Source organism: Acomys minous, assembly GCF_964271855.1.
Source record: "Acomys minous genome assembly, chromosome: 7".
In the NCBI taxonomy this organism is placed as follows: Eukaryota; Metazoa; Chordata; class Mammalia; order Rodentia; family Muridae; genus Acomys; species Acomys minous.
In genome coordinates this window covers 42,424,776-42,439,985 of record NC_140488.1, presented here as the reverse complement: position 1 = coordinate 42,439,985, position 15,210 = coordinate 42,424,776, and the positions used below count along the sequence as shown (strand labels likewise).

The following is a 15,210-nucleotide window of genomic DNA, read 5'->3' as shown; positions in this document are numbered from 1 at the left end:
CTCACTCTCAAATGTGAGGAAGCTGGTAGTATGCTAGTTTCACTAGAAACACATTTTAATGGGTATGTTCAGATAAAAATAGAAGGTGAAAGGTGTTTTAAGAAACCTCTCCCCTCCCCAAGGAACAGGGAAACCCGGAGGAAAGGATGGGCAATCTCTCTGGAGCTTGAGAGCTAAGTTCCATCACTAGCAGAATAGAAGTTAGATCACTGCTATTTTTCACCCTGCAATGGGATAGTAGCTCTCCATGTGCAAGGTACGCCGGGCGGGAATACTAGCGGGGCTTTCACGTGGGGTAATGGCGAGCAAAGTGAGGAGAGGTCGGTACCAACAGTGATCCAGATATCCAAAACCGCTGGTGGGGTGGAGGGTGAGGGGTAGAAAGAATCGAAGGAAAGGGTCAAAACTCTTGGAAGTTAGCGCAAAGAGGAAGCGGAGCAGTCTGGAAGCCAGGGGGCCATGTCTGGCAAGCAGCCCCCTGCTCCAAGTGTGGGTTGCTCGCCTCGTGGAGCAGAGGAGCGCCGAGTGCCCCTCAGGTCGGGCGGCTCAGGGGACCCGGGCGGCGAGAGGGGCTGAGGGGCACCCGCGAGCAGGAGGCGGAGGACTTGCACTTTGCCTCAACTCTGAGCCCCATCCCGAGCCCGGGGGAAGAGGGCGACGGGGAGCGCGGTACTCACTAGGGCTCGTTGGTGAAGCGGGGGGTCCGGGGCTGCTGGTATCCATACAGGTGACAGTAGAGCACGTCGAAGCAAAAGCAGCACATCTCCGCTGACACCACCATCTTCCTGGAGCCCGGGGATGAGGACGAGGAGGACGGCGAGGAGGCAGTGGCGGCGGCCGGAGTAGAAAGTAGGGTTCCCACTCCGCAGCTCAGAGGCGGAGACAGCGAGATGCCCCCGCCGCCGCCGCCGCCGCAGCCCTGAGGGGGAGAGAGGGTACAGCCGCCGCCGCTGCCGCCGCCGCCGCCGCTCAGCCCGCCCAGCCCGTTGAGCCGCGTCCCGGCGCCTCCTAGTCCCAGCTCCCCGGCTCGGCACTGGCTCTCCCCGCTGCAGTGGGAGGAGGAGGAGGCGCCACCACCGCCGCCCGAGCCGGAGGGGGGCGAACTGGACAGTTTCTGCTTCTTCACCCCACAGCAACCCGCCGCCATCTTGGAACAATCTCCCCCACGCAGCGCTTCCGACCCATAAGTGAGGCGAGCTGGCGGCGGGGGCGAGCACGCTGCGGCCCCGGCCGCCGGGGGCGCGCTGGGGGCTCGCGGTCTGCGCGCGCACGCGGCTCGGCGGACCGGCTGCCCGGCCCCGCCACTGCTCCAGCGTGCGCGCGGCCCCGCCTGTGGCGCGCGCCTCTAGCTTTCGTGGCTTGGCGCCTATGGTGGGTCCCGCCCGACTCGCGCCTCCTAGGAGCTGGGCTCTGGTCCTAGGATGGAAGACGGAAAAGCGAAGAAGCAGCAAAGAGAGAATGAGACTGGGAGGAGTGGGAGCAAAGAGGAGAGGTGGGCAAGCTCCAAGAAGAAGCAGGGAGACAGAAACTAGTGTATGGAGGGAAAGAAAGAAGAAAGTGTGAAATAAGCATCCAAGTTCCAAAGCACACCTTGGTGATACCCCATTGCATGTAGTGTTAGTGACACTTGAGCCCAGTTAGGTGGAACCTGAGCCACCCGGCCTCAAATACACTGGTTCTGAACTGTTGGAGTGTGAGCAAGTAGGTGCTCCTTGGAGCTCCACACCTAAGACAGCCACTGTAAAGAATGTACAAAGCAGTCCTGGAAGTGGCCACGGTACAGTCTTCAATGCTACCCTAAGCAGACACCACTGTTGTTCTGAGATTCTGTTAGCCCAATTCAATATATCTTGTATATCTTATGACTTGTTCCTTCCATCTTCTTCTGGTAGCCCATGAAGAATGTTTTAAAAAGCAAAAATAAATATATAAATAAGTGCCTTACAAACACCTCACAGATTCATAGATATTCTTTACGTTTTCAGACTTGCAACCGTGGGCTTTTTGTCATTTTTTGAAACATTGTCCAGGTGTGGTGGTGCACGCCTTTAATCCCAGCACTTAGGTGGCAGAGGCAGGCGGATCACTGTGAGTATGAGGCCAGCCTGGTCTACAAAGCTGGTCTAGGACAGCCAAGGCTACACAGGGAAACCCTGTCTCAAAAAACAAAGCAAAACAAAACAAGCAAACAAAGGAAAAACTGGTTGAATAAATGAGGAGGTATATGATTGAGTCAGCCCATTCTGGGCACTGAAGAAGGGGCTGTAAAATGACAATAATCAGATGCAAAAATTCATTTAAAATGGGCCTGATAGAAAATAAGCGATCTCCATTGTGTCTACATCATGCCAAAACATCATCCACAAAGTCAGGAGTCTGTCTGTTTGTATGTAAACAGTAGAAGATTGTTTTTGGTCCCTTTGATCTAAGTGTGTGGGACCTTACAAATAGTTGAGAGCATTTCATACCACTCAGGGCAGAGAAAAGAGAGGCTTATTTACATACTAAACATGAGCCTCTGTGCACATCCTAGTGCATTTGTGTTAAAAGCTGAGATGTGTGCCGAAGATATGTATACTTTCCACTCTCACATTTATAAATTAAATCAGATATGTCTATGCCATCAGAAAAAAATGCAGCTATTAGTAAGCACTTTTTAGGCGTCAGTATTATAGCTGTCTTACACAATCATTCCAGAAAATAATGGATCATCTCATTTTATCTTCACAGAATGAGTTCCTCAGTAAAACCTTTTTTTTTTCCAAGACAGGGTTTCTCTGTGCAGCTCTGGCTGTCCTAGACCCACTTTGTAGACCAGGCTGGCCTTGAACTCACAGAGATCCACCTGCCTCTGCCTCTGCCTCTGCCTCTGCCTCCCTAAGTGCTGGGATTAAAAGTGTGCACCACAGGCAGCTTTCAGTTCAAACTCTTAAATAATCAAAAAGCTAGCCAAGGAGGGATGATGGGGCTAAAACCAGGATGTAAAGTGAATGAATAAATAAATAAACAAGTAAATTAACGAACTAACTCCCCGACTCTTTTTTTCACAGTGTATTTTTATTTTATTTTTAAATATATTTTATTAATTTATTCATATTACATCTCAAGGGTTATCCCATCCCTTGTATCCTCCCATTCCTCCCTCCCTCCCATTTTCCTCTTACTCCCCTCCCCTATGGCTGTGACTGAGGGGGACTTCCTCCCCCTGTATATGCTCATAGGGTATCAAGTCTCTTCTTGGTAGCCTGCTATCCTTCCTCTGAGTGCCACCAGGTCTTCCCATCCAGGGGACGTGGTCAAATATGGGGCACCAGAACTCACCGATTCTTAAGTAGCTTGCCCAACAATAAAAGCAAGCATGTCTTATTCTTAAGCCTTTGACATGGGGCTGGAGGTGTAGATAGCCAGTGGGTAGAGTGCTTGCCTAACTGAGTACAAGGACCCGGGGTTGAGCTCCAGCATCAGGAAATAATTAACAAACTATGATGCCACAGTACATGCTTTAAAAAAAAGTAAGGAAAGAAAAATGACATTAAACTCTAGTAGAGTAGTATCAAGGTTAAACAGAAAGAAAAAAATTGTTTTTAGGGATTGAAAGATTGGAAAACACTAAAATATGTTACCAAGAAAGAAACACACTCCAAAAAAAAAAAATACTGTATGAAATGGGCAGATCAACTGGAATGATTAACCACTATCTACCGCCCCCAACACACACACTATTTAAATTGGGTAGAATGGCACATACCTGTAATCCAAGTACACAGAAGACTAAAGCAAGAAAATCACAAGTTCAAGGTTAACCCAAGCTACATAGCAAAGACCCTGTGTCAAAAAATCAGATGAAGGGAGGAGGAGGAAGACAAAAAAAAAAAGATTTAACTGGTTTGTGATAAAGAAGGCAAGTAATTATTACCAACTACTATTGGAGTGAATGTATGCCATTTTTTTATGTTGAAAAACAGAAAACAAAGTACTTTAAAAATTAAAAGCAGTATAAGTGATACACTGCATGTTCTGTTTTGTTCTTTATTCTACATATGAGCCTATTTTTGAAACTGAATCAATATTATACTGGATACAAGTACTGAATTCTAATACTGCATCCCTTAAATAAGAACAACTATTATATTTCAATTAAACAGAAATTATTTTTAAAAGAAAGAAAAAGAAAATCATACTAATGTGATATGACTATGTTATGCAGCTCATTTACCATTTCATAATATATACATATATTAGGAGATACCACATTCTGAAACTGAAACAAATACACCTTGCCTGTCAGTTATATCTCAATAAAATGGGGAGAAGGTAACTAGATCAAATACAATATTATACAATAGGTGTCAATTTACTCCTCACACCCGCAAAAGTGAGAGCACTTGTGGAGTCTAAAGCCTGAACCATTTATGACATCACACTTCAAAGTAGGATACCATGGGTGCTGCTTCTGCTGAGGGAATTTAAGAAAGCAGAATGTAATCTCCTGATTTAGCATTTTGGCCAGTAGACAAGAGTCTAACGCCCCTACTCTCGTGAAAATAGCAAGGATTCTTTAATAAGCACCAGTAGACATGTCTTTAGTTCTGCATTTCATCTAAAAGATAAAACACTGTCTCGGCTGTTTTGCCAGGCTAAGGGACTGACTGATGCAATGGGAAACCCAATGACAAGGACACTCCAGCTGAATTACAAAAATAGCTTTCCCCCCAAGGTTTTTAAAATTCCAACTCCAAGCTTCACTATCACAAGGAAACTAGACTGCCACAAATGTGATCATTGCAGAAAAGACATCTTTACCTGACTGTCTTTACCTGACATCTTTACCTGTCTTTACCTGTCTTTACCTGACATCTTTACCTGACTATCTTACTCATCTCTAGTCCTTTGTTGTATTGGTTGGCTGAAATGAAAAGAAATAAATAGTAAACTTTCTCTGTGTGTTAACTTCTAACTTAGCTCCTGTCCCATAATAAAGTCACTAACACAGAAACCAGTTTATATAGACACATACAGATACATACACGGATATAATTCGAACATATGAAATCTACAAAATAAATGATATATCTCTAAGTTGTATACTAGATGGGAAACTGACCATAATCAGTCTTCTCTTGACTCAAAGCACAAATACAAATGTCAACTAAGTAAGATAGCACGGTGTTTCTACACTCTGCTGATTCTGGAGCACAGTGATAATACTTTCCCAAGGAACCTTTAAGACACTTTTTGCCCTTTGTAACTAACCATCAAGCTGGAAGCTAAAGATTCCACATTTCTCTTAAGCAATTAAAAATAAGTAAATAAGCCACTGGCTCTCTATCACCATTCAAATTGGACATTCAGATAGAAACCATCTCGGCTTCTTCTGCCTCTAAATTGCTATTAACCACCTTGTCAAATATTTTGTTATTGAAACAGTGGAAATACTACTCAAACAGAGAATATGCACATCATTTATTACATGGTAAACTAAAAATTGAATTAAGCTTTATGGCTATTGATTATTTTATCATTACTTCAATTTGTTCTCATATTTGTAGTTTTTTTTCTTTTCAGAAAAAAAGAATAATTGTACTTTGATGTGATAAGTTAACTTCATAGTGTTGCAAAATTATTTTCTTAAGTTTCTGGACTTTGTGGTAAGATAAGGAACATTCACATTGTTAAATTAAAAACAAAGCACCATTTATGACTAAACAAGTGTTATTTTTATCCTCTGCTATCCAACTTTCTCAACTGTCATCCTTGAACAACTGCAGAATGGAATATTCTTAGCTACTACTTTCATCTAACCTTGTACACATGTAACCCATGGTTATGGTGGTAGAAGTGGACAGTAGTTCCCCCTTTCTGTCTCATTACTATATGAGTTAATACTAAAATTCCTTACCTGATTTTTAATTCAAACTGAAGAATCTGTTTTTGTTTTCCTGGTAACAAAATATATTTTTGCCTCTTACATTTTTGCTTTCTCTAAAGGAAACGTTTAGAGGTGAAAGTATTTCCAGTTTTTCTGTTTTTCCAGTTACACTGTTGACATTTTCTATAGTCTACTGGAGTACACGCTTGTTGAATGATGCTTTGCTACCTATTTCCTTGAGACAGAGTTTCTTTAACTCTTTAATGAGACTTAGATATGCTAATATGAGGTGAGTCTGGAACAAATGATAGAGCCAACACACTGTAAATTAAAAAGGGAGACTTCTCAGGCAGGAGACGATGAAAGGGAGCAATTTATAGCAACCAAGACATGAAGGTCTCAACTGTAGTTTGGAGAATCCTAATTTGATTGTTTCTTTCTCTTTTAAGGTGTTTGTCTATACATCCATTAGTGTGTAGAAGTTTATATGTTACAACACTCAGCTTCTAAGTTAATTATTAAAATATAGTTCTTTTCTATAGCTAATCACATCACATTCTGGAAAACCTATTCCAGCTTATTAGAGGCACTGGTTGGGCAAGGTGAGGATTAACTTTGTTAATTAAAATGTGAAAAGTTTATTCTGAGTTAGATCTCTCTTTTGTGCAAATACACAATTTCAAGCTCAGATTCACTTACGAAGCTGAGGAGCGGGGATCTGAACCCCAGAGTTTCTACACGATCATATTCATTTGGTTCCACTGTATCCCTTGCTTAAAGGTCCACAGTTTATGTCTCATTCTCAGCATGAGTGAATCCATCCTGAGAATGGTGGTCTGGAGGGCTGCTGTCTCTGGGTGCTTACTTTCCTGAATTCCTGCCCCCAATTTCTAGTGGAGCCATGAAGCCAATTTCTGTCCAACTAGCATCGACTGCTCATACCACAGACTCTTCTTTTGAACAGGTCACCCCAACCCTTCCCCCACCCCCACCCCCGTGCCACAAAAACTGCCTGACAAGTCAGCTGCTGTTTAATCCCCCAGCTGTCTCCTGCATCTGCAAGGAATTCACAGAATTCCACCAGGAGGTCTGCATTTCTTTCATGAGCTTCTCTAACTAAAACCCAAGGGGCCATTTCTACTACATTTGCTTTCCTATGAGCATGCAGTTTCAGAAGCACTTGCAATGTCTCATGCTCTACCTTGCTCTGGATTTCTCCAACCGCAACATGCATACAAGCCACCCATTTAAGTTTTAGAATTCACAGTGTTCTAAAGTATTCTTGTAGTTTTACAACTATCAATTATGAAACAAATTCACCCAAAATAAAACCCTGTGCCAATTACCAGTTATTGCCCATATCTTCTTACTGCCTCCTGCCTCAGACAACCACTAACCTACTTCCTATTTCTATGGATTTACCTTCTTATTCTCATAAATGGAGTCACACAATGTTTGGCGCCTTATGGCTGACTTAGTTCATTTACCACAATATTTTCAGGATTTCTACATGTGACAGCATCTACCAGTAATTTATTCCTTTTTATGAATAACTAGACTTCCATCATATAGGTAGGTCAAATTTTGTTCGCCAGTTCATGCAACCATTGATAGTTGGGAGTTTGCACATATTATTATGAATAATGCTGCCATGAAAAATTATATATACAGCATGTTAAATGTATTTTTTGAAAATTTCATGTATTTTTTATCATATGCCCCTTCCTTCTCCCCTTCAACTCCTCCTGCACCCTTCCTCAACATTTCTTCCTCCTAGCTTCATGTCCTCCTCTCTTTACCTTTTTAAAAATAACCAGCTGAATCTATCTAGTGGTGCCAGTGTGCACACATGGGTGTGGGGCCCATTCGCTAGAGCCACGCCCTGAAAGAAACTGACTCTCCTTTCCTCCCTTAGCAGAAATCAACTGCTGAAAGCTCTCAGCTGGGGGTGTGGCCTTGGGAGTCTCTCCCCTACCACTGCTGGAATGTTGACTGGCTTGATCTTGTGCAGGTAACCAGAGTTTCTATGAGTTCCTGAGTGTATCAGCCACGTCATGTCAAGAAGGCAATGTTTTGCAGGACTCCTCCCCAGCCTCTAGCTCTTATATTCTACTCTTTCTCTACCCTTCTGTGGTATTTCCTGGGCCATGGGGGTATACATGTGATAAAGATCATCCCCTTTAGGGCTAAGAATTCCACAGTTGGGAGTCGCTGGCTTAACGATCATTCACTGTTAAAAAAAAAAAAAAAAAAAAAAAAAAAAAAGAAGCTTTTCTTCTGAGGGCTGAAAGCTGCACTAATCTATGGGTAGAGAGATAAATACTTAGAATGCAGCTTGATACTATGTCCATTAAGCAAATTAGTGACAGACATTAGATGTATGTCCCCATTTCTCTTGATTATATACTTCATACTGAAATGACTGGGTTATATATTTAATCACATTTAACCTTTACAGGAAGTGAGAGACTAATTTTCCAAACTGGCTACAACATTTTACTATCCTATTTCAGTGTATGTTAGGATTCTAATTTTCCACATCTTTATGATGCAGCATCACCATTATCATCATCATCATCACCATTATCATCATCATCATCATCATTGTTATTACTATTACAGAGTCCAATTTAATAATGTTTTCTTTTTAAATAATGTTTTCTTTTATTATTACAACTCACCAATACTTGCTTTTATCGTTTATACTCTTGATATCTTATGTAACAAACTGTAGCCAAATACAAGATTATGAAAATTTACACCCATACCTGCTACTTAAGGTTTGTATAGTTTTAGTATATAATGCCAGTGTGCAGGAGGCAGAGATAGGGATTGACTAAATGGAGGAGTAAGCTTGCCAGCCAGGCTAGACAAATAAGTGAATTCTGATTTAGTGAAAGAACATGCAATGTGGAGAGTGAGCAATAAAGACCCTATCACCATGCTTTCACATGCATGCAAATATGTAAGACACACACATACACACAGACAACCCACACAAAAAAACATTCTAAGACTAAGATTGAACACTAAAACCAAAGTTCACCTTTAATTAATAATTTTAAATGAAAAAGAAGTTTCACCAGTGGTATAGGAGGAAAGTTAGCAGATTATGTTGTGTTTCCTCCTCCCCCAAGCATTTCAACAAGCATGTGATCGTTAGCAATGTAAAATGCCACAAGGAATTCAAATAAAACAAAATAGAGAAATATCTATTGCATTTGGCACGCTAGAGGTTGCTTGCTGCAATGACATGAATAGATCTTTCAAGGGGCCACAAACCTTATTGGAGTGGGCTGAAAAGGGTCAAGAGGAACACATAGACAAGTCTGTCAAAAATATTTGGTTCTGAAGAGAAACAGAGACATGAGACAGTAGTTAGAGAGGAATGATGGATCAAAGAAGGGCTGTTATTTAATTAAGGATACGTTTTAGAGCTCTTATTGCTAGTTGTTATTATCTTTATTGGAATTATGCCTTTGATGGCCATCATTAAAGTCTTCTGTGAAGTTCATCTACAAGCAGTTGTTGGACAGAATCACTTCTATCCTGAAAATAACAAATACTTAGATCTTAAAAATGTCAACTGTTGCTGGACATGGTGGCGCACGCCTTCAATCCCAGCACTCTGGGAGACAGAGGCAGGCAGATCTCTGTGAGTTCAAGGCCAGTCTGGTCTACAAAGTCTAGGACAGCCAAGGCTACACAGAGAAGCCCTATCTTGAAAAAAACAACTCTTCTTTTCTAGTCTCATAAATAAGGGCATCAATAAGACAGAACAATCCAAGAACAAGGTCCGAATTAGAGGATCTAGGTGGAGTCTGAAAAGCTCATAATTGAAGTCAAAGAAGTCACACGTGATAGACTGTATTCCTACCGGTTCAGCAAACTTTTGCTCTCCAGAATCTCAAGGTTGCTTTTCACATAGCTTGGCTGAGGCTACTGGAAGCATCTATTCTTAGGTCATCCCCACAACATTTGTTCATCTAGTGCACAACTTCAAGCATGGTATTTAACCTCACCCTCTTAATATCACCAATTGTCTGCCAGTATATGCTTCATAAAATGGCTGTTAGGGTTTAAATAGAAGAATTCCACACATATGTTGCATACACATAAATGCATGAAGACAAACACTCATACATATGAAATATAAATAAATAAATCTTTTTGGAGAGAGAGAGACAGAGAGAGAGAGAATGCCTAAATACCTCATCATGATGTTTATATTGATTAAAGTAGATTACATGCTCTAACAAGTAGATTCAAAGATATAACAGCTCAGTAAAGGGCTTCAGTTTCTTACCTAGCAGTTGTGAGTATTCCTTTCAGTAAAGTGGCTCTCTTAACAAGGTCATTCAAAAACCCAGTCTAAATCCAATTTGTAACTTGGTTATCCTACGAGCCTTGCTGTCCAACTAGAAGTGAATTCAGAATGTAGTAGAAAGATATTTTTAAAATGTAGCTAAAAGAGTTCATATACATTGGGCTGGAGAGATGGCTCAGAGGTTAAGAGCACTGACTGCTCCTCCAGTGGTCCTGAGTTCAATTCCCAGCAACCACATGGTGGCTCACAACCATCTATAATGTGAGCTGATGCTTTCTTCTGGCATGCAGGTGTACATGCAGCCAGAGCACTGTATACATAATAAATAAATAAATAAATATTTAAAAAAAAAGAATTCACATGCACACACACACACACACAAATAAACTGTTCACTTCCATTGTCTAAAATATAGTCATATGACCATATATAACTTTAAAGGAGACTAGGAGAACCAGGCAAGGTGGCACACACCTTTAATCCCAGCACTCGGGAGGCAGAGGTAGGGAGATCTCCGTGAAGTTGAGGCCAGCCTAATCTACATAGCCCAGGACAGCCAGGGCTACAGAGAGGAACCCTGTCTCTAAAAACAAGAACAACAACAAAGAATGAGATGAAAGGAGACTAGAAAATTCAACCTATCACTTGCCTAGTCTAAGAAAAGAATAACATTCCAGGAGTATTGCGAGTTGGGGAGGTCCTGTAGGAATGTATGCTACTGCTGTGTATCTCAGTTTCCTTATCTATTACAAATAAACCATGCTATTTTCCATGGATAGCTTTTGTTGTTGCATTTTATTAGTTGAATGACTGATTGATTTTATACAGGGTCTCATGTAGCCCAGGATGGTTTCAAATTTGCTATATAGAAGAGGATGAACTTGAACTTCTAATCTTACTGCTTCTACCCCCAAAGTATTGTGACCACAAGAGTAAGGCTCCATGCCTAGCTTCCTGTAGAGCTACATTACAGACTAAATGAAGTCATGTGTATAACACCTTTATTACATATGACACAAGGTAGGCATTCAAAACATCTAGTTCTCATTCTTATGAATTATACCTTGATATCTGGACAAAGTCTCCCAAGAAATGGAGCGTTAATGATGTGGCATTTGAAATGAAAAGCTAATCATTATGTGGGGTTTATGTTATGCTAAAAAGCGCTGTACTGGACTTTTGCAGAGTCTATCATTTAGGCCTCATGAAATTCTCTGATATTGGGGTCATTATTGCAGTTCTACACAGATGAGAAAAACCAAGGCTTAAATAGTCTAACTCACCCAACACCATATTGAGAACTTGGTTGCTGACTGATGGGCTTGTGGGAAATTCCTGGATTCCTAGAGCTCTGGCTGAAGCAATGGGTTAATCTCCTGGTCGATTCACAATAGGGTGACTTTATGGAAAGATAGTGAAAAGTAGAGTGTCTTGTTGAAGGAAATAGATTGCTGGGGTCATGTTTTTTCTGGAACTACAATTCCTCCATGAATGCTTCCTGAATTTCTTTCCTTTCCTTTCTGCCTTCCTTGAGGTGAGTAGCTTCTTTCTTCTGCATAGTTTTTTTTTCTACCATTACTTTTCTTTCCAATGGGCTTAGAAGCAATGGAACTAAGGAATATGGACCAAAACCCAAGCTGTGAGTCATGGACTAGTTTCTCTCAAGTGTCCCGTCACAGTGAAAACAAACCAACCAACCAACCAAACAACAAACAAACAAACCAAGTACATGATGTGGTGTGATCTCATAGTACACCGTCTAGAGCGGAAAGGGTCTCCTAAAGGAAGCTGTGGACATCATGTAGATTTGCAAGGAAGATGGAGCCACTAAGCTCTTCGTCTGAGATAAGGACAATACAGTTGCAAGAAGCTTCTGTGTAGGAAGGTTATGAGAGAAGCTGACTTGTCAAGAAAGAAACTGATTCTATGAGGATAGTATTGAAAATAATTAGAGCATCTTTGGCAGAATGGCAAGAAGCAGCTCTGTTCTAGCTTCTGTGAGTTAGACTCGAATATGATTTCTTCCCTGAACCACAGTTTATTTAAAAGTATGTTTTTAAATGTTCCGATATGTCTTTTCTTTTTGTGATTTTGTGTTGATTTCTGGCTTCATTACACTGTGATTATAGAGTGTCATTTATTACTATAAGAGTCTTTGTTTTATGAATCTGTATATGGTTAATTTGGGGGAATGTCTGCAATCGTGAGGAGAATAGTTTCATACGCTGTTAGATCAGTTACGCTAATAGTGTTATTGAAATCTTCTCTACACTTAATGATTTTTTTTGTCTACTTCTTCTGGAAATTACTGAGAGAGATGTTAAAATCTCTCATGATTATGCACTTGTCTATTTCTCCTTTTAGTTTTGTTAATCTCATTTTATTTTGAAGTAAATATTATATTAATGCAAATTTAACATCATTATGTCTTCCTATTGGATTGGATAAAAAATAATGAAATGGCCCTCATTATCTTTAGTAATGATTTTTAAAGATTTTTTAAAAAGATTTATTTATTTATTACATATACAGTGTTCTGCCTGCATGCATGCCTGCACACCAGAAGAGGGCATCAGATCACATTATAGATGGTCAAGAGCCACCATGTGGTTGCTGGAAATTGAACTCAGGACCTCTGGAAGAGCAGACAGTGCTCTTAACTGCTGAGCCATCTTTCTAACCCTGATTTATTTTTTAAACTCTATTTCGTCTGAATCTAAATGACAGGACCAGCTTTCTTATGGTCTGTATTTATGTGATGTCTGTGCTTTCAACTTTTACCTGTCATATCTCTCTGTATTTTGATGCCTCTATTATAAGTAGCTTATATAGAGACATTTTTGAAGACTGGGTCTCTGTTGGCTCTGTTTCTTAACAATTAAACTTTATTATACAACCCAACTAGCATACACAAGAAGGAAAAATAGGTTAAAGGGACAAAAGAGTGAACCTTCCGGTATCCGTTCCCCGGGACGGGTCCTTAGGTGTCTCTCTGGCCCGCGTGCTGGTCCGGCCTGGTTGCTGCTCTCCACACGCTCTCGCCTGGGCTCAACTTGTTCTCTCCTCCCCACCTCCCTCAGTCACATGGAAAGGGCGGTCTCCTTCTCCCGTTGAGGGTCAATGAGGAAAACAATAGCCCAGGTGGGGTTCCCAGGTCTGCTTCCTGAATTCCAGGCCCAGATTGGCTCCACTAAGTCTACCACAAGGTATTCATGGTGTGCCCCAAGGGTAAAGCCCACCAAGACTGCTTCCACCTGTGACAAAGCTTAATCTTTACCACAGGTCTCTATATACAAAGCAAGTGGAACTTCAATATTCAGTCTTCCTACCTCACCTTCTTGAGTGCTGGGATCATAGATATGTGCCATCATCACCCATTTATATGGTTGGATTCTTAAAAGTTAGTGTAGTAATCAAGTTTTTTTTTTTTGTTGGTGCATTAAAAACAAAAAATTAAGCTGAATGTAGTGGTGCATAACTATAATCCTAACACTAAGGTGACTGCAGTAGGGGGATAGTAAGTTTAAGGCCAGTCTGGACTACACAGTGAAACTCAATGTCAAGTAAACAGGCCATAAAATTGCACATATTAATGGGCTACCCTGTGATTTCTTAATACTTATACATGTTGTATAATCAGGTAGCACATATCGATCTCAAAATTATCATCTGTTATTGAAAAATACTCACAATACTTTCTTTTAGCATAAAGTATATGTATACATATAGTAACACATACATATGTATATACACACATACATTCATGCACATGGCTTTAGTTATTTTCTTATACAGTAACACACCATAACATTAATTAGGAAGTAATTAATATGGAACATTAAATTCTTCCAATTTCTTTACTATTGTAAATAGTATTACAATAAGCATGGGAGCTTAGATGAATATCTTTTAACATAAACATTTAGTCTATGTGTTTACTGTAATTTCTTACTTGTATTTAAATATAATTACTTATTCAAAGGTATATTGTTTTGAAGTGACTATTTGTCTTAATTGTGATGTCTTTTCCCCCTTGTATACTTGGTGAGTTTTAAATAAATAAGATATCATTTCTTACTTTTGAGGATATTTAGAATTTTAAGACAAGAGTAAGTTCTAGCAGTGAGCATTTGCATTCTGGCAGGTGCCTGATGATACTACAGTCTGCACTTGTTTTTACCTTAATTCAGGACTTGGGGGACTTGAGAGTACCTAGGAAATATAAATGTGTGTTATATATCTTTAATAGATGAGATTATATAAACTCTCTGAAGCAGACGTACGTATGAGTCTGTAGCATTATTTCCAGTTCACCAATATTATGGTCATTTCAATTCTTGTCATTTAACTTTTATCTGGGAAGAAGTCTTATTAAGTTCCTTGCTTCTGATCGGTTTCCTCGTTGTTTTCATGTGCCTTAGAGCTCATTCCTTAAAGCTGAAAATTACCATCAGGGAATGTTCTGAACAGTAACTTCCTAATTCTGCCTTTTGCTAGGTCTGCGTTTAAAATGATTCACTATCTGTCTGGCTTCTTGACATCCTTAAAAAGATCCTTGTTTCCCTTCATCTAGCATTTTGGTTGTTTCCTGAGGGAGAGTAAGTCCGCATACTACATTACTGGCACACCACTATCTGTTTTCTCTACTTCTGCTCTGTGGCAGCAAAGTCACACGCTTAAAATGCTTGCCTCCATGATAAGTTGACTAGTTGCAGGCTAAGCTGCACCTTCTATATGATGGGCTGTTTTTACAGTCCTTTGATTTCCTTTACCTCTGCTCCACAGCTCATTTCCGGCAGCAGCTGTTTTAGCCAGTAACTCCACTCCTCCGATGCTCCCAAGGCAGCTCCTTCCTCTTGGAAAGAAAATGGAGTTTCCTACTTCACTAACTAACAGTGGCTCCTGTTTTCAAATCCCCTCAACTCTCTGCCATTCTATTCCAAAGTTCTTTCTTTTCCTTCAGTTGTCCCCTTTCTTGGAGTATTCTTTCTTTCTGCTTTTCCAGGGACCTTTA

General features: G+C 40.6%; 1 protein-coding gene across 1 annotated transcript in view; it reads right to left on the bottom strand.

Annotated features, from left to right (window-relative positions):
* The window catches only part of AMMECR1 (AMMECR nuclear protein 1), a 113,079-nt gene extending 111,818 nt beyond the window's left edge, over nucleotides 1–1,261 (bottom strand). The window contains 3 exon segments of the mRNA XM_084789940.1: nucleotides 678–795; nucleotides 798–837; nucleotides 839–1,261. Coding sequence (XP_084646066.1) covers nucleotides 678–795; nucleotides 798–837; nucleotides 839–1,147 — 467 coding nt within the window. The 5' untranslated portion in view covers nucleotides 1,148–1,261.
* Nucleotides 1,262–15,210: the final 13,949 nt, after the last annotated feature.